Source organism: Pollachius pollachius (genome assembly GCF_949987615.1).
Source record: "Pollachius pollachius genome assembly, chromosome: 15".
In the NCBI taxonomy this organism is placed as follows: domain Eukaryota; kingdom Metazoa; phylum Chordata; class Actinopteri; order Gadiformes; family Gadidae; genus Pollachius; species Pollachius pollachius.
Genome location: NC_136948.1, coordinates 15,570,395 through 15,589,791, shown reverse-complemented (window position 1 = coordinate 15,589,791; position 19,397 = coordinate 15,570,395). Strand labels below are relative to the sequence as shown.

The 19,397-nt window shown below is 51.2% G+C and overlaps 1 protein-coding gene across 1 annotated transcript in view; it reads right to left on the bottom strand.

The window, feature by feature from the left end:
• Nucleotides 1-574: 574 nt before the first annotated feature.
• tiam2a (TIAM Rac1 associated GEF 2a) overlaps nucleotides 575-19,397 on the bottom strand; it is a 69,828-nt gene continuing 51,005 nt past the window's right edge. Inside the window, 12 exon segments of the mRNA XM_079752155.1 lie at nucleotides 575-2,405; nucleotides 2,724-2,878; nucleotides 3,198-3,291; nucleotides 3,723-3,825; nucleotides 3,914-3,972; nucleotides 4,298-4,406; nucleotides 5,111-5,229; nucleotides 5,576-5,755; nucleotides 8,671-8,779; nucleotides 9,812-9,937; nucleotides 11,040-11,108; nucleotides 12,473-12,700. Coding sequence (XP_079608281.1) covers nucleotides 1,723-2,405; nucleotides 2,724-2,878; nucleotides 3,198-3,291; nucleotides 3,723-3,825; nucleotides 3,914-3,972; nucleotides 4,298-4,406; nucleotides 5,111-5,229; nucleotides 5,576-5,755; nucleotides 8,671-8,779; nucleotides 9,812-9,937; nucleotides 11,040-11,108; nucleotides 12,473-12,700 — 2,034 coding nt within the window. The 3' untranslated portion in view covers nucleotides 575-1,722.

Below are 19,397 nucleotides of genomic sequence, written 5' to 3'. Positions count from 1 at the left end.
GGTCTGTGTGATGGAAGATTTCAATCGATTGTGCTGTTCTGGATGAGTGCCTGGAGAGCCAAATTTATATTAATCTAAAAGGTATTTCAGCTCTTTCCCTCCCATGATCAACATTACGTTATTCTTATTGGGGAGATTTTTTGTCGGTTGGGCTGGTCAGACATGTTGGAATCAACTGGAATCATCCTAGAAAATATCAAATTGTTCCCACCCTCTGTATCAGATAAGGCTTCCTTGCCAACGGAAAGCGAACCTGCTTGACGCATTGCATCTCACATAGCCACTACATCCATTGCATGCTCAGCATGGTGCGTGATGTATTTTCCGTCGGTGACTGTGTCCTACTTCTGTCTATCTGCGGGTACACGCGTGGTTTCAAGACTGGGGCATTATTGTTGTGCGTTGACAGCTCATCAGCTGTGACTAGCTCGTTCAGTCCCAAGAGACTGACACAAGACAATGCTCTGCCCCCTAGCTTTACTCCACCTGTCAAGGCATGTGTGGGATGTGGAAATTGCTTTAAACGACTGTATCCCCATGTGTCAAACCCAGATAAAAACTTTTTATTTATAAAACAATTCCATAAGCACAGGTTATTCACATTCATTGGTATGCTAGCATTAAAGGCATGTCTTTCTTTAAAGCTGAAAAGTAACAGTGTACGAGTAGTTTTGCTTCGTCTAGTACCTGAAAATGTACTGTCAAACCAGTACGTCGATAAAACGGCCAAAGTAGCCGCTGTAATTACAGCAATTTCCAACTTTTTTCAATGTCAAGTATGTGTAGAAGAATTTATAAATGTTTGAAATGTACAGCACAGTACTTTGGAAAACAGCAGTATATACAAGACATACAAACATATAAAAGATTTTGTTTAAATATTATTGCAGTTAAAAAGTCAAAGCAGGAATTGACAGCCCCCACAAAAGAAAATCCAGTACACTAAAATATCACACTATAATTACTTTGGGCAAAATATTTTTCAGTTAATTAGACATGAACCTTAGAAACACTAACATAATTGATCATTCCAATAAATAACAAATATTTTAAAGACAAAAACCTTCCGACATTGAATCAAAATTCAATATTATAGGCAAGCGATGTATTTTAGTGCACAGAATACAGCAAACAAGGCCTTACAAATCAATCTCATGGCCTCTGGGTAGACTACCCTCCACTCAGGAAGTTTGGCTGAACCTGGATTTCAGGGTCGGTCTCTTTAGTTCATATCCGCTTCTGCTCAGCTGCTTTCCGTTCTATTCTAACTCTACTTATCTGCATAGTGAAACATTGAGGCAGTTTTCCGCATCCTCTTGTATGGACTGTCGGTCAGGGGAACAGCAACCTGATTCAGAAGATGCCAATTGGCGCAGGTTGAAGTAGATGTGACGGCGTAAGCTTTTCCCAGAATAGGGAGTTGCCACTCGGGGAGGAGGCGTAGTCTGAATAGATCCGGGAGGAGCCAGGTTATTGATCAGTGCTTTGCAGAATTACTGCAGCAGCAGCTGTTTGCACACCCCGCTTCGGAGGGCAGTCAATTTCCTGACTCTTGGCCAATAGGCATCTATTGTTTCTTTTTAGTATTTTTAATCCCCGGCCCTGGAACGAGCAGGTACCGCTGACACCACCACCCCGGGGCCTTGATCCGAACGGGCTCGGCTCGAGAACGTATGCAGCTTTGGTTTCCACGGTCACGTCTTGGTTCACCCAGCGGACCGTCTAAGGGGACGGGGTGTCGTTCCCTGAATCTACGGCACGGCCCTCGGCGGGGTCATAGAAACAGTCCTCGTTGACCACGGACGTGAGGCTCTGGACGCTGAACTCCCTCTCCAGCAGGGAGTTGATGTCCATGACCGCCGCCGCCGCCGCCGTGTCCGCCTGGCTGTCCAGCGACCTGCTGCGACCCTTCAGGCTGCCCGGCGCCCCCGGGCTGCGTCTTAAGCCCCCGCTGGGTTTCCTCTTCAGGGGGCTGTAGTGGGCGTGCAGCGCCCTGTGCTGGCTCTCCGGCGTGTTCACCTCCGCGCCCTCGGGTTGGACGCGGGGCGCGGGCGCCTCCTCCGAGAGCTGCAGCTGGAGGAGGCGGGCCTCCAGGGCGCCGGCGCTCTCCCGCCGCTTGTCGCCCGAGCCGCCGAAGCCGTTGTCGGCGTCCTCGTCGCTCAACGCGTCCGACTCCTTCACGGAGGAGGAGCTGGGCTGGGAGTGGCACCCGGAGTCCTGGGACCAGCTCTCCTGGGCAGGGGAGAGGCAGGGATCCGTGGAGGTGCCGGGCGGGGCCGTCCCGGAAGAGCCCGGGGCGCTGCTGCTCTGGCTGCTCTCGTCCGAGTCGGGCCCCGCTTTCGTCTTGCTGGAATGGGTCGAGTTGCTCCTGGTCTTCCTGGACAGCCACGAGGCCCTGGAGGAACCTGGTTGGACAGACGGGAGGTCAGAGCAATGGTCTCACCCGGAAGGGAAACATTTCATGCTGTAGGGACGCTGTAGCGCCGTGATACGACCGGTGAAATGACTCAGAAACAGCGGAACCCTCAGCGAAGCGTCATTCCAAGGCTTTCGCCGAGGCTGAATTCAGAGTAGTCGTCAGATCTCTGTTGTACTCCGAACCCGGCAAACTGATAACAATCCAAGGACGTCTCGGCCTTCCCATGGATAAATATGAAGAGGTCACGGGGCGGACCACCCTCCAGCGCTGACGGGCGTGGTGGGCGGCGGGCGGTCAGCCTCACCTATGCGGGCGGAGGACGGCAGGGTGCCTCGTAGCGGCGCCAGGCGCTCTCTGCAGCCTCTGTCGGGCGCCGCGTCGGCCTTGGTGCTCCTCCTCACGTTCTCCCTCAGGATGGAGCGCATCACCTTCACCACGTTGGCCTTGTACTCCGGCACGCTGCAGGGACCGGGCGCAGGGAGAGGTTAGGCAAACTGGACTCATTTCATGTGGGTTGATACCCGCTACGTTTGCAATGACGCACGTAATCTGCTTTGATTTTCTTTCAGAATCCCCTGCAGAATGTGAGAGATTTCTCAAGATGCAGATTAACCAGAATTGAGGCTGTATACGGCCAATTATTGTACTAACGGTGTGTGAGTCACCCTGGGGCTCAGGGCATTACCACCACCATTCTATTCAGGCTTAAGAAACTCAAGCAGCCGCTGTTGTGGAAATGAAGAACACGCAACCCAATGTGTACTGATCCTGAACTGACCTGCTGCACAGCTGGAAGATGGTCTCTGGCCTCCCCTCCACCTCGGACCGGGTGTGGATCAGCTCCCAGATGCAGCTGGTCTCGGTGCCCGCGCCTGAGAGGGGCGGAGGAATGGCCCGGAAATAAAAAGGCTTGCAATCAGAGAGACTAATGCATTTACTGTTTGGGAAATCACAGAGAGAGCAGGGAAGACTGGCTAGGAGCGAGGCATGGAGATGAATAGTAAATGGCTGGCTGAGAGGCTCCAGTGTAGAACAAAGACTTAATGGGTGTATTTTGTACCAGACTTTTTTTTTTCTGCAGGAGCTAGCATTGACATTTATTGTTTTGTTCTATTCACGGGGAGTGCAGAGGAGTATGATTAGCCTTTGTCGAGACAAAGATTTGTGAAAGGATTGGCTCCAGTGGGCGAGGATCTGCCTAGCGGGGAACCTTGTGAGAGCGCCACTGGGTGCATGTTTAACCACTCACGGCCCCTGGTTCACCCAGGCGAGGCCAGTGGGCGGTGGGGGGCTCCGTGTTTACCTGCAGTGTTCCCCAGGCGGACCTGCAGGGCCGACAGCGGGATGAGCCAGCGGAACTTGAAGGGGTCCGTGTCGCCCTGGGAGGTCGAGGAACGCGAGGCGGCCTGTTTAGGTCGAACACAAAAGTTAAGCCGGCAGCATCGGGCAAATGAGGAAGTAAAAAGGGTACAAGTTTAGCAAAAACATTCTTACCATTTTCTTCTTTAGCTTGTAGTTCTCCCTGTAGACCAGTATCACCGCCTTCTTGAACACTGATGAGAGAAAACATGCAGACATCGTTGGACTTTGAACCCTCCTCGGTTAGGACCCACTGGTGCCCTCTCCCCCGAGACGCATTTCAGATTCCAGAGCTCAAAGACTCATAGCGTCTGTGCTGCAACTTTTCCATAAAAAGAGCATATCGGCCTATTGATCTCACTGTAATGACTTGCATGGGCACCCCCCAAACAGATCAAATTAATGACTTGAATTCTGTATCGTTCTTAAACCAACAATGCGTGCGGAATACAAAGCCCATATATTCCTTTTCACTTTCTTCCCCCTTTGGAAGAAAACAACTGCAGAGCGGTGACTCACCAAACACGGTCATCTCTGGGTCCTTTCTCATGCGTCCCAGTGAGGGGTGAGGGTTCAGCCAGACCGCCGGGGAATGCATGAGAAACTCTCCCATGGAGATCTCCGTGACCTGGGAGCAGGAGACAGCCGGGGGGGGGGGGGGGGGGGGGGGGAGAGGCAGACTTTAGGGGCTGTGAGATACATATTAAGTGCTCGCGCGTTTGCGAACGGAGCTCCTCAGATACAACGTGCTTATGTCGATCACGCCACTTGCATGCTGATTTTCAGAGTCAGACTTTTATCCGGTGGAGTGCTGCGAATGCTGATATTATGTCGAATTCCAAACGCAATTTAGCCGGCGCTTTGAATATTAATGCAGCCGGTGGCCGACGGCGGAATATTCCATCAGCTTCTGGATGGCTTGGCACCCTGGGGGGAAATGGTGTCCGGGCCAATGTGTAAATAGCGTGAAAACAGAATCTGAAGATGTGCCACGGACGCGGTTGGTAGTTTCCCTGTGACTCAGACAGGGCTGATGGCCACTTAATGTGCCGCGTATACACTAAAGCTAAACTGTAAATCTGTCACACAACATGCGCACTGTGACAAAGCATAAAGTGTTTTCTCCCATCGCGGCATCCCCCCCCCCATCTTAATCACTTAAGTAAAAGGCTGACGTTCCACCATTACTGATTTCATTTAAGTACGTGCGGATCAAGGTTGACGAGTTAGAGTCCTCCTATATATTAAATTGCCCTTCCCATCCACTTAAGTGATCGGGGGCTCTCTCTCTCCCCTTTTATTTTCCCTCCATGGTCGTCATGCTCCCTCTACCTCTTTGTTGTGGCCCGTCTGCTCAGCAACCAGCTGGTCGAAGACGGCGCCGTAGTCTTCGTAGAGCTTCTGCATGTCGTTGATGTGGCTGGCCACTTTCTCCATGGCCTTCAGGGCCTCTGTGTGTGTGGAGGTGGGCAGAGAGAGAACACAGGGGTCAGTTCCCTTCTGTGTACTAAAAACAGGGTGTATAAATACACATGCACACATTATTCCATGTCTCCCTTCCCCTAAGGGTTCACGTTGTTGCTGGACGGAATCAGAGGAATGAATGACGATGAAAACTTGGCCGGCGTCTAATCTGGTTTTCTAGATCTGAAGGTCACGCTGGCCAAATCGGATTCTGTGAATCCGAGCCAGGACCTCATTGTGTCCAACGGAGATCAGAAGAGGAAGGTCACTTTGAAACTGTGTAAAGCAGCATCTTTACCTCTGTGTGCGTGGGCGTGTGTGCCTTTGGCCTACCGTTGAGGTGGTAGTGCTCCTCACTCTCGACGTCTGTGAGTGAGACCAGCTCCCGGAGCAGCAGGGGGTACTTGAGGACCCTCTGGACGGGCTTAATCAGGTACGACTCCAGGGTGGAAGAATGCTGCTTGGTCGGGTTCCGGGCATCCAGGAACTCTTTGAAGGCCCGGTCCGTCTTCACTGAAGGGAAAAAAGTAAAAAAAAAAAACACACAAAGGACGATCAGATTCATGAAATTGCACGTCATTGCATTGGCTTGAGCCATCATTTGTATTTGTTCAATCACTTTCCCAGCCGACGAGCTTTGATGTTCATATATTGTATGGTTTGGTCAATCCAATGGAAACTACGAGCACTTCACCCAAGCATGATCGCAGCAGCACCCAGGCTATAAAACGGCAGACAGCAAAGAGACACAGGCTTGCTTTGGGTGAGGTTGTTGTTGTATTTTACAGGGCCACACCACCGCCCAAAAATAACACCCTCCAACCACTTGCCACTATCTTGGAATCCCAATTGTGTCGAGACGGTTGTCATCCGTTTTCACGTTGCCAAAAGGGAGCACTGCGTTCTGCCAGACTGTGCGTGTCAACATGTTAATGCAGTGCCAGAATCGGTGGTGTTACACCGACACAGGCTGCAGCCCTGGGACGGGTGGACGACAGCCAAGGCTCCCGGCTTTAAGAAAAGGTCAAGCACCAGACTGAATAAATGCTAGGTGATGCAGCTCTCACACAAGACAGTCTTGAATACTTTGGAGGGAGAGGGGGGAGGGAGGGGGGGGGGGAGGGGGCGTTTTCTCCCAAGCGACGGAGCCGTTCCCTCCCGTTTTCAGGCACACAGTCGGGGAAGGGATCGGAGGGGGGGGGTGGCCCATTAAAGTATTAATTATAGCACTCAGCACAACAGACAGGCAGTCGCATCGACACCTCTGTGAGTAATTGGCAGGCAATTAACAAGTCGACAAGTAAACAGAAAAGTCGGGCGAACTCCGAAACAGTCACGGCACCGCGTCAGAGCAGATGGGAGCCAGTGGAGGGAGGGGCGAGGGACGCACTGGTGCGATGATGGGCTCGGCGTATAATTACTCCAAGGGTTTAGTCAAACGCCCACGCTGTCTTCCCCCTGTCCTTGGCTCAGCTGGTTTTGGACGGGGCTGCAGAGTTCGCTGCTGCTGCTTTGGGGTCCTGCTGCGCTAAGCATATACCCACTCAGAGGAACGCACGTGTGTGTGTGTGTGTGTATGTGTATGTGTATATGTGTGTGTGTGTGTGTGACCCAGGTCTGTTTTTAGCCCCACCTTGCAATTAGCAGGACGTATCATGTTCCCGGGCTTGCTGGCTTGTAGCAGAGACTGCACTAGCGTAGTTCTGTGGCTTTGGTCCAGTTTTGTGTAAATGTTTGGGTTCCAAAGAAACTAGGGCTAATTTTGTGTGTGGCGAGCAATGCGATGTTGAAAGTGCCACGCTTGTCATGTTATCTCGCTGATGTTTTGTTATTTTGCTTTGCCAAAATGCTCCACAGAGACAACAGAATTCTATTTCAATCACAGCTTTGTATTATTTTGCTATACGCTTCACTTATCTCTGCTACTATTAGTATCACAACAATGTTTTTAAGTTCACAGTTTCAATCTAATGGCAAAGAGTGACCATCCTTCTAACACAAAATGGTAATACACATCTCATTCTACACTTTCATATTAAGCACTCCGAATTCAACTGCAAATATATTCGCGAGCAAGCGATTTATCCAACACCATCTATCTAATGTGCTCCATCAACCTTGCTTATCGTTGACAGCACGACATTCAATTATTCAAAACCCTGATTTGTGTTTTGGGAATAAGCTGAGGAGAAGGGATGGAAATAAATTAGGCTGGAAGGGGATTTTAATTAAATACGGTTTCTATGATGTCTGACAAAGATAAATCATGCTGGTCAGAATAGAGGGGGATGGGGGGACAACGACGACCATGTTGACCAAATTGGCAGATAACCCAAATATTTTATAATCCCTTGAGATGAATAGCCCCCCAACCCAATCATCTGACACCTCCATCCCTCTCTGGGACCATCCCATCACCAATAGTCATTTTCCCAAAGCACATCAGAGCATTTCCTCCAAGGAAAACCGGTCTCCCTATCCTTCCTCTGTCTGGCAGCATTCCCAAACACACGTAACGTGTGAACACATTTTTATGCAAGGCATCTGTGTTTGTAACAAAAATTCCTATAATGCTTTTCATTTTTACAATAGTTTTGTTGTTATTTGCCTGGAGCTTATTAGAACCCTGCCAACAGGAGAATCTCCAGCCAATTGCAGTCTCCATTTTCTGCTAAACAGACACCAGAGTAGCCTGGATAATGGAAGGCCTTTTCAACGTCGTAACAAGCAGAGATAAACTAGGTCCACCGCTGATGGCTATCTAAAGATAGAGAGGTAGATGGCGCCAGATGGAGCACCATCAAAGGCATGTTTCTCCTTTCAGAGACTGTTTTTTGTGAGTCAAATAACAGATAGATCTAGCACCTAGAAGAATGAACTGAACAATGTCAGCCTGGACAAACCATACAAATATCACTATATTTCAATATATATATATCCCTTATTTCTTTTATAATTCTTTGTGATGTATAGCAAATTAATAGATATTTGCGGGGGTGGGCATAGCAGAACAGATGTTAAATAAACATTGACGGGGTGCATGCAAGGCATGTCCACCCCCCTACCCCCCAAATCACATGATGTGTTCCCAGATCATAGAAAAGTAAGCATGTCTGCCTCGCAAATGTGAAACTCATTTTTAGGTTCACTCAAACATAAATAGCCCCGTTGTTCTTGCCTCTCCACAAACTGTACTCGGGGGTCATTTGCTCGTATGCATAATGGATACTCTCCCCTATAGGGCTGGGGGGACCGAGCTTGGGGGCACAGCATCCAGCGCTGGCGAACGGCCTGTGATGCAACGCAGCCGCAAGGGCACCACATTTGTCCAACTCGGGGGCGGGAAAAGTTTGGGCGTGACTTCACCGTGCATGCGTATCCCTCACTGGGTTCTAATGGATGAAATGTGTGTATATATATATATATACCTCTTTCAAGAACCTTCTGGACCTTGATGTGGTTGGCACAGAAGCCGCTGTAGAGCTTGAAGTGGTCGGCGTAGTAGAGGAAGGAGGCGCCCAGGGAGAACAGCAGCCTCTGGTAAACAAGGGGAGAGTGGAGAGATGAGTATCAACAATCACGCCAGGACAGAGGCGGCAAGGAAGGGGCAGGAGTGTGTGGCTGTGCGTGGAGCGATGGAGAGAGCGCAAACATGTGAAATCGTGACTCGGCCACTGGGGTCTCTCCCTGGGGAGACACCCTCCCCCCTTCCCCCCTCCCCCTGTCCTTTTTATCCCCCCCTCTCTTGATCTCACTCTTGTTTTCTCTACCCCTCTCGCTCGCCCTTTCTCTCTCTCTCTCCCCCTACACCTCTCTCTCTCTCTCTCTCCCCCTACACCTCTCTCTCTCTCTCTCTCTCTCTCTCTCTCTCCCCCTACACCTCTCTCTCTCTCTCTCTCTCTCTCTCTCCCCCTACACCTCTCTCTCTCTCTCTCTCTCTCTCTCTCTCTCTCTCTCTCTCTCTCTCTCTCTCTCTCTCTCTCTCTCTCTCTCTCACTCTCTCAGAGTTCACAGGCTTCCACCAGCGGTACGATGGATGCAGCCTTTCCCCTGATCAATAGAGCCCACATCTCCTCGTGCCAGGAGTATCAATCACAATAACATGACCCTGTCATGCTTCTTCAATTATGAATGCCTTTCATGACTTCAAAAGAGGGCGCCGCCGCTGCCTAGAAAGATATCTCAACCATGGAACTGCCACCACCGTGTTTGTGTATTTGTGTGTTTGTGTGGTCTGCTGCTAAGGTACAGGCGTTCTCAGCCTGCTCCTGTAATGTTGTTTTGTTTGTGCCGACGCGGGGTGTGGAAGACTAATGAATGCAATAGATTGCGGTGGGTCAGAGTAATGCCCAATAAACCAACGGCTGCAGAATAATGTCTCTGTCGGTGTCTTTGTTTTTCGGTTGACGATACATGGATGTGATAAGTGACGGGTGTGCTGATATACATCTCGATGTTTCGACATGTGTGACATTTATATGCATGGGCATAACTTCCTGTAGCTCAATGTGTGTGTGTGTGTGTGTGTGTGTGTGTGTGTGTGTGTGTGTGGGGTTGGCCTGAGCTCACCTTGAACTGAGCGGGGGTCTCCAGGGTACTGAAGTCGGGCGAGGAGGCGATCTTCTCCTCGAGGGTCTGCAGGAAGACCCTCTGGAAGTCCAGCATCTCGGGAAGGCTGCCAAACAGGCTCTCCATCTGCCAGACCACAGGGTTCAGAGCTGGGTGTTAAAAGGGTGTGTGTGTGTGTGTGTGTGTGTGTGTGTGTGTGTGTGTGTGTGTGTGTGTGTGGGGTTAGGGGGGCGAGAGGTTTAAGACAAGTGACGGGTGAGGAGAAATATGTGTCGTCTAGAAGGAGGCTGAGTACAATGTGATGGAGCATCAGGCTTGGGGTCTCATGAGGGAGAGTGATTCATAACAGCCAGAGTTAGAAATACACACTCTGATGGCCCGCCTGCTGATAAATGCACTCGGGGAATAAGGCGGCAATCGGCAGGCACACACACGCACACACCCACATGCACACACCTATCATTAAAATCCATTTGCGGCCGCCCTGTCCTTGTCCACTTTGTGGGCTGGGCATGTCTTTGTGTCCCATAATGGTCTTTTAATTTGCCCGAGTGCTCAGCATACAATCGACTCGCTGGCGCTGGCAGGTGGAACGTCCTGTGTTTGAGGTCGTGCTCGCCGCACCGTCACACGTCCGGGGGAGAGAGAGGAGGGGGGGGGGGGGGAGGGGGTGAGAGAGGAGGAGGAGGAGGAGGAAGGGCGAAGGGCAGGGGGAGGAAATACCAATGACCTCCGCCAAGGTCATTGGTATTTCAGAAGCACCGTATATGGCCATAGAGTCTCGTTATAAAACCCAATGAAATAGGCCAGTTTTTCTGTGTGTTAATCCTGGGAAATGAAGTGTCGATCAATGTAGGGGAATGGGTCGTGTTAAATCACAGTCACAGTGAAATCCACAGCGGTTAACGGTGTCCTGGAGCGAGGCGTCTTATTGGCTCATTCCTCTGGGAGGCTGCCGGTCAGCATTGGGGGGGGGGGGGGTCCCCAGCAGTAATGAGGTAGATATGGTGGCCCGGGCCAGGTCAATCTCATCACCCCCCCCCGTACCTCCCTTCCTACTCCTCGGGTAACGCACACTATTAATCCCACATCATCAACACCTCCCGAGACTCTAACCCCCCACCTGACACACACACACACACACACACACACACACACACACACACACACACACACACACACACACACACACACACACACACACACACACACACACACACACACACACCTCATCCAGCGTGAGGAAGGTTTCATCCTGCAGGGGCTTCAGGTAGATGTCAAACAGGCAAGCCAGGTCCTACAGACAGACAGAAAGACAGAGATACAGACACCAAAAGAAGGTCAGTGATCAGAAGTCAAACATTGACGCCAGACAACATCGTCCTTATCAGCTGCAAGCCTTTTAAAGTCCCCTGTGATCTTTCTGCGGCTCCACCTTTCATTTACCCCCCTCTCCACCAACCTTTCATATCTCCTCCTCCCATCTCTCCATCTCTCTCTCTGCCCATCTTCTCCCCCACCTCTCCCTCCCATTCCGTCTCCCAGCCACCGGCCCTTCCATTCAGTCACGTTTTTCCCCTTCCTTTCATTACTGCCGCAGCACTGCCTCGCCAACGGCATATTCACTCATTAGGTTGATTTATGGCACCCGCCCCCACCCACTCACCCACCCACCCAAACGCTCCCCGTCCCAGGTGCTGTGGCACGTCCTAATTGTTAAAACCCCCCAAGTAGCACAGAGAGAACCGTAGCAAGGCATTCTGGGAAGAGCCCTTTTTTTTTTTCCCGTTGGCCTAGAAGTAGTTGTGGTGATGGAGGCGGGGGGGTGGAGTGGAAAATGATGAACTGGAGAATAGTGAGATGTTAACAAAGAGAATAAGAAGGGAGGGTGGGGGGGGGGGGTTGGTGTGTGTGTGTGTGTGTGTATGTGGAGGAGCAGCATGCGTGGGAGAGGAACAAAAGAGGAAGGGAAGAAAAAACTGAAGGAAGCCCGCCTGGGGGTAATCAGAAGGCTCTGAAAGGTGCTGAGAGGGCTGGAGTGGAGAGCAGCTCTTTGGGACGCGGGACGCCAGGGCAGGAGGAGGAGGAGAGGGAAAGAGCAGGGGTCGCCACGGCAACCCCCTTAATCGGTGAGGAAGGAGGGGGGATCGACGATGACGGGGCTCGGCCAGCGCCGTGTCAGTCTCTTCGAGGCCGCCAGCGAGAAGCGGTCACCCCGCCGCCCTCCATTCATGGTTAGTTTCACCCTCGCTCTCCCACTCTCTAGCAGCCTCGACCGCCCTCTGTCTCGTTGCCTCGCTCCGGCCTCGTCACTCAGCCGCCACTCTGGGGCACCTTCCCTCCCGCCGCTATTGGTTTATGGAGCTCTAACGGCCGGTTGGTGCTCCGCTGTCTTTGGATGTTTATACCGCTGACTGGCGGCTTTTTATTGCTGAAGGAAAACTACTAATAAAGGATCTCAGGGCAGCGCTTTACGGCATTCCAAAAGCACTAGCCTGCCTGCGGGGCACATCAACGATTCAGCGCTTTGTTTGACTCCAGGGTCCCCTGAACACATTTGATACACACCGCCGAGAGACGTCTCGAGGTTCAGGGCTTAAAGGTCCCTTTGCCTTAATACCCCTGCCTGTCCCGACGTAGCCCTAAAAGACGAGTGCTCACCTTCACATAGGACTTCTCCGTGTCCACCAGCTCCTGGATCACCTTGCACAGTCTCTCCGTGGGGCTCATGTGCCTCTGGCAGGGTCTGAGCAGCGTGGCGGCGGGGGCGGCTTCTGCGCCGGGGCCCGACCGGGAGCCCTGGCTGGACGCCGCCGCCGCCTCGCCCTTGGCCCCTGAGACAGGTCCGTCCTGGAAGGACTGGTAGAGAGTGCACACCGTGTCCACGCTCTGCCGAGAGAGAGAGAGAGAGAGAGAGAGAGAGAGAGAGAGAGAGAGAGAGAGAGAGAGAGAGAGAGAGAGAGAGAGCACAAGCGATGAGTTGTCTGGAAGTCCTTAGGAATGTTTTCATGCACCATCGTTTCATGTATCACCCATCACACAACGGGTGATGGGCGATAGGGCAGATGCCCAAGTCGTTACAACACATTATCTTTTGAACAATTATGCATCTTAAAACAAAATCAGCACTTTCTGGCGTGCTCTAAAGAGTGCTCTGAAACAGGAGGTGAGCGAGGGGGTAGGGTAAGGACGATGAGCATTGCATCCCACAGGGGGGTGAGATCACTCACCCCCCTGTAGATCTCACACACCCACACACACGCTCCTCCACAATAAGGGGACGTGCATTGTTGCGTCCAGTGACTTCACAGTCAGTTGACGCGACAGAAGTCCTTAAAAGATCAAAATTACACAAGTAAACTGTCAGACAGATGCTCGGGGAAGAAAAAACAATTAAATAGACCGCATTCTTCAGCACATTCCCCCAGTGGTGAACCTCATTTAGATTCAGCAACTGTTCTCTACAGAACAATACTGCATGTAATTCCACATCCATGCAGCAATAACAGAGAAGAAGAATGCTCCAAAACAATGGGAGGCTGGTGCCAGAGCATTGTGTAGATGTGCCCATGACGTGGGGGGGGGGTTGGAGGAATATCCTAGAAGGTTGAGCCAGCATTAGCCGCGCGGTTAATTATTTCTCACGGATTCGTGACGGACAGTAATGCCGATTTACGTCACATCAGTTCCAGTGGATTTGCCACGCTAGGGGTCGTTAAATACATATTCCCACTCCGAGTCGGGTTGGCGCTGGCGTTCCAGCTCCACCGCCTGAGACCGGGGCCTGAAATATCCCCTACTCCTGCGCACGTTGCGCTTCCTATATGGCTGCTGCTCCGCTGACGAGGTCAGCCTGGTGTCTTTATGGGAAGCAAATCATGATTCATAACAGAACGGACTAGCCCCCTGGGGTTGGGAAATTAGCTCTTTGGCTAGCAGCACAATGATGACTGTGTGCGGTGGTGGGCGAGGCTATAATATCGGCTGTAGCGTCCGTGCCTCTGTGATTTATAGTTGCAGTTTGCCCTAATTGGCCATAATACCGGTATTAATGTTTTATGACATCCACAAAGACTTCATTGTGAACATTCAGAGCAGTCTAGCCGCAATACAAACTGTACATAAAGGAAACACATGAATCAGAATTAGCCTCAACAGGCTGCAGCAACACGAGGGTCTGTTCTCAGACACATCAGGTGTTTGGCTGTGGGCTCACCCTTGGCTTGCTGTCTATGATGCATTGGGGCCGCCACGCTCCAAGGCCAGTCACCCTCGCTCGCTGTAGCGTCGGCTGACAGGCCGAAGCGCCGCGTTGGCATGGCAACGCGGCAGAGCAGCGAGAGCATTGCAAGCGCGCAGGGCCGGCAGGTCAGCAGTATCGGACGGCTCGCTCAAACACTGTGTGTGTGTGTGTGTGTGTGTGTGTGTGTGTGTGTGTGTGTGTGTGTGTGTGTGTGTGTGTGTGTGTGTGTGTGTGTGTGTGTGTGTGTGTGTGTGTGTGTGTGTGTGTGTGTGTTGAAATGCTGCATAAGCAAGAACCAAAGTGAGGCCTGTCACTAAAGAGAAGAGAAGAAACACTCACGCAAAGATCAATATACCCTTCACTCCCACACTAGCACATCCACACACACACACACACACACACACACACACACACACACACACCAATCTGCTGATGTTAATCTAGTCTGTCTCAGTACGTACACCCTGATCCTATGAGACTCTGCTGCCCACAACCCCACACTGACAATAATAATAAGAGCGACAATAACAAACCAACGATGAGACAGCCATGACAGTGTGGCCGTTACGTCCTTCAGACGACTGATGCACTGATGTTATTGTGTTTTGTTTCCATAAGTGTGTGTGTGTGTCTCCTCGGCAGACTCCTTCAAGCGATCTAGCGCCCACCACCCGGCTCGTACTCTGGGGCTCTCTGAATGTGGCCCGATAATTACACGGAGACCGAACATCTCCCAGCACTCTCTGGCTGGGAATACACACACACACACACACACACACACACACACACACAGCTCTAGATTGCATCTGCAGCAAGCTGGAGCCTGACCGGGACAAAGCCTGATAGAGTTAGAGGATATAGAGGTGACAGATTTATCATAGAGCCAGCCAGCTCCTTCACATGGATGTTGAGTAGGTGGGGGGCAGCCTTGAATAAACAAACACGTTTCACAAACAAAGATTCACAGCATGGTGTGTGTGTGTGCGTGTGTGCACAAGCGTGCGTGTGACCATGTAATGTTGTCAAAAGCCACATATTCAGCAGAAGGACGGGCTAAACAAACAATACACACATGCTGGAATGCATGCGTTGGGAAACCCGCACACGGTGCATACAAACACTGTACGGCGTTCACTGAAATCCCCTGCCCCCCGCCAGAGGCAGACTGCTGGTCACAGAGTGACATTTCCATTCAGGTCCTGAAAGCAGGTACCTGCAATGAAGCGTGACTGTGAGCAGTCAGCATAGAGACAGGCACAATGAATGAGAGAGCGAGAGAGGGAGGGAGAGAGAAAGACGCATGGAGGCAGGCAGGCAGGCAGACCGACACTGTGTCGTGACTCAGGATTCACTATCGCCTCACAACAACAACACCACCACCACCACCACCAAGGCAGGATGAAAGACAGACCAAATAGCCAATTTAGAGCCGAGGAGAGGAGCGAGGAGGGGTGGGACTGAGCCCTGGCCCCAGGGGGAGACTGGGGGTGGCGGGGGGGTTTGGGAAAGAGGAGTGTAGAGATAGCGATGGTAAAATCCACACCAAGTCAATTTTTTGCAATAATTTAGCTTTTAGCCCAAGTCACCCACTGTGATAAATACGACTATACACGCTTTGTCACTAAAGAGTATGAATAATTATAAACGATCAGTACCAAGGAGAGACTAGTGTGAGATTTGAACCCAGATGCCGGTTTCTGTTTACACTCAACTCTCTCACTCGCTCACTTTCTCGCTCTGATAAATCTCATTACCTTGCAAATAGTATTTAACAGGTGTGACATTTAAAGAAGAACATTTTGTACACTTCTGGTTGAGAGGAAGATAAAGTGAAAAAGAAAGTTGCATTACAAAGTTTGGTGTTTAGTGTGAACACGGCACATTTTCTGCCGAGCTACAGTCGACCTAGCTGGCCGATCAACAACATAGCTAGTTTCTTTTAAAGCGCACAGAATACACTTTTAATTCCCCCCATTACCAACAGTGGCGATCATCTGCATAACTGCTCTCCATCTCCCTGTACGGATAATTGTACTCTATTTACCGCCTTTCACCAAGAACTCCCCATGGAATATAGTCCCTGTCATAAATGGGAATACTCACAACAGAAAGATGGAGTGCCATTCACAACGCTCTTAAACCTCAATCCTCTGTAGTGCGAGTCCACACACACACACACACACACACACACACACACACACACACACACACACACACACACACACACTTTGATCATCACCAATAAAAGCCGCGGCGGGGGTATAAAGGCGGAGAGAGGATATGGCGGTCGCCATGGGTTACCATGAAGAGCAGCCGATAGAGGAGCCTCCAGGCGGCCGTGGCGTGGCGCCGCGTCCGTCGCGCCAAGGAGCAGCCCTTCCTGCGCACCCTGATCGCCCTCCCCACGGGCATGACACCACACACACACACACACACTCACACACACACACACACACACACACACACTCACACACACCTGGCTAGTTTACTTCCTCCGTCCAGTCTCCGGTCGTCGCTCACACTGAGGTCCACATCCTGATGGCCGGTCCTCCCCCTACTTCCCCTCTGCTCTCTCTCACACACACACACACACACCTGGTGTATCCCGCACAGAGCCCCGCATGGACTGTGCCCCCCCCCCCCCCCTCCCTTTAGAGCGCAGTGTCAGAGAAACCCACGCCACCCCCACAGCACCTTCAGCAAAGAGAAGATTCAGTAGTTCGCTGGTGATTGGGAATCAATAATCACTCGCAGAGAAAGAGAGAGGTGATGGGGGGGATTGGGGACAATACTCTCCTCCTCTTTTCCTCTACTCTCCCTGTCAGTCTGTCCATCAGTCGCTGGTCTTGGCTCGTCTCCTTTGGTCTACCTCCCAAGCCGTCCATCCATGTTACCCTCGCCTAATCCTCTTCTTCTTCTTTCGTCCCAGTCTTGCATCTCCTGCTGCCTCTCCTCTCCCTCTCTCATCCGTCCCCGTTACCCTGCTGTACGTTTCCACAACACACGGGGGTCTGTATGGGCAGACCGTGCTGAATAGCAGCAGCACAATGTGGACTGTTCTGGCTTGTTTATGCAACGCCCTCACTACCACCAGCACCCACCTACACCCCACCCACCACCACCACCAATTCCACCACCACCACCACCACCACCACCACTCCCACCCTCGCTCCAGATAAACAGCCAGGAATGGCTGACTGCGGTAAAGTGAAGATCCGTCGATGTGCTGTTGATGACCAAACAGGAATTCACGCCCCTGGCCTTGTTCAGGAACGAAGTGAGAGGAATAAGGCTCTTGTTATTTTGCGTTGGGAGGTATGGGAGGTATGTATGTTAAAAAAAAAGGCTATTATTTTTATTAACAAGTAATTAGACGCGTTCATCTAAAGTTACAGTGAATTTTTAAGATGCAGGTTGTGGTTCGAAAGCTTGGCTCAAGGGTGAACCTGGAAGGCTACAGACATTGGGAGTCGATCAAAGTACCTTCAGGCTCAGAAGGTAAAATCAACCTCAGCATCCTGGACTGTCTAGATTCCCTACCACCACATCTGATCCAATGTCTAGAAAGGAGGCCGGGTAGGGAGTGGAGTCCGCAGTCACTATCATAGCATTAGACTGATTAAATACAGATTACCAGGCCTTGGTTTAGCAGGTAAGCAGCAGGTGGGTACACTCTGGCGGTGCCTGATTGGACTGCACTGCCTGGGGGAGTGTGTGGTCAGGCGTGCGTGTTTGTGTGCATCCGTGTGTGTGTGAGAGAACGAGAGGGAGAGAAGCCTTGGCAAAGACAAGACAGTCGAATTAAGAGGCGGTGCGTTGATGCCAGCACTGCTAACTTGCAGCAGGAGGCCGGCTCTCTCTCTCTCTCTCTCTCTCTCTCTCTCTCTCTCCCTCTCCCTTCAGGCTTATTATGTGCTCTGCGATAATGTGCCGCGTTCACAACATGTCACAGCAGTCCCTTATATTACCTCCCCTCACCTGCATAATGAAGCCATTTACCAGATCACACAGACTCTCACAGGGGCCGCTGTGAGGACGACAACAACACACAGCATCCGTTGTAGTGTTTCGAATTCAGTTTGGGTTTTGTTTCCTCTGAGCATCTCTGCTTCCAACCGCAGCGCAATAAATCACACATCTAGGGCGGGGAGGGGGAGCTTTATAATAAAAAGAGGAGAAAAAACAGTTCTCTCGCTGTATCACCGGCGGTTTCCCAGACAAAACGCTGATCCAATCAAAGTGGAAGCCTTGTCGCCTCCCACTGTACAACCGCAATGAAAGCCGACACGAACTAAACAAACATGGAGAGCGACGCGGAGAATGAAATGAAGGAGGGGAGAGGGGGAGCGTGGGGGATATGAAGCACAGGCACGTCCATGCGGGGATGGCTTCACGCATCCTTCACACGGGAGAGAGCCTCGATGTGTCAGAGAGAGAAACAGAAAGGCCGAGAGCACCAGAGAGACAGAGGGAACAAGAGAGAGGAAGAGAGCAAGAACAAGAGAAAGAGAGCAAGAGAGATCAAGAGCTAGAGAGAAGAATAAAGAGAGACAGACAAGGAGAATGAGAGACAGACAGGGATAGAGAGAACAAGACAGACAGGGAGAGAGGAAAGAAAGACAGGGAGAAGGGGAGAGACAGACAAGGCGACAGGGAGAGACAGACAAGGCGAGAGGGAGAGACAGGGATATAGAGACAGAGACAGCAGGAGGCCTGTGCAGCAGGTAGGCGAGTGATTCATTCGGCCAGTTAGGCTACCGTGGTGCCAGGCACTGCCTTCCTCTTCTCAAGCTCAATAAACCCAGACGCATGGCCATAAATCACACACACACACACACACACACACACACACACACACACACACACACACACACACACACACACACACACACACACACACACACACACACACACACTTTGGGAGGGACGGAGGAGAGGATGAAAGAAAAATGGGGGGCGGTGAGGGTACCAGAAGTGTGGGAGGCGGCCACACCCTCCCCAAGCCTGGTTTATAATTCATCATAAACAAATATTACCCCAGAGAGTCTTGGAAGTATATGTGTGTAAATAATGAAGCAGCATAAAAAAAAAACGTTATATAGAGTCCCCCTGCGATATTCAGAGACCCACCCCCCCGCCCCACACACACACACACACACACACACACACACACACACAGACACACTGTATCATTGCCACTACAAAGAGCAAAAGAATATGCAGGCCATTTTATTCTAGCACACACACACACACGTGGCCAGGAGAGAATGCCCGCAGCTAACTGAAAAGACATAATGATATGCATGAAAATGGTACATTATTACACCGGTACCATCCATGAAC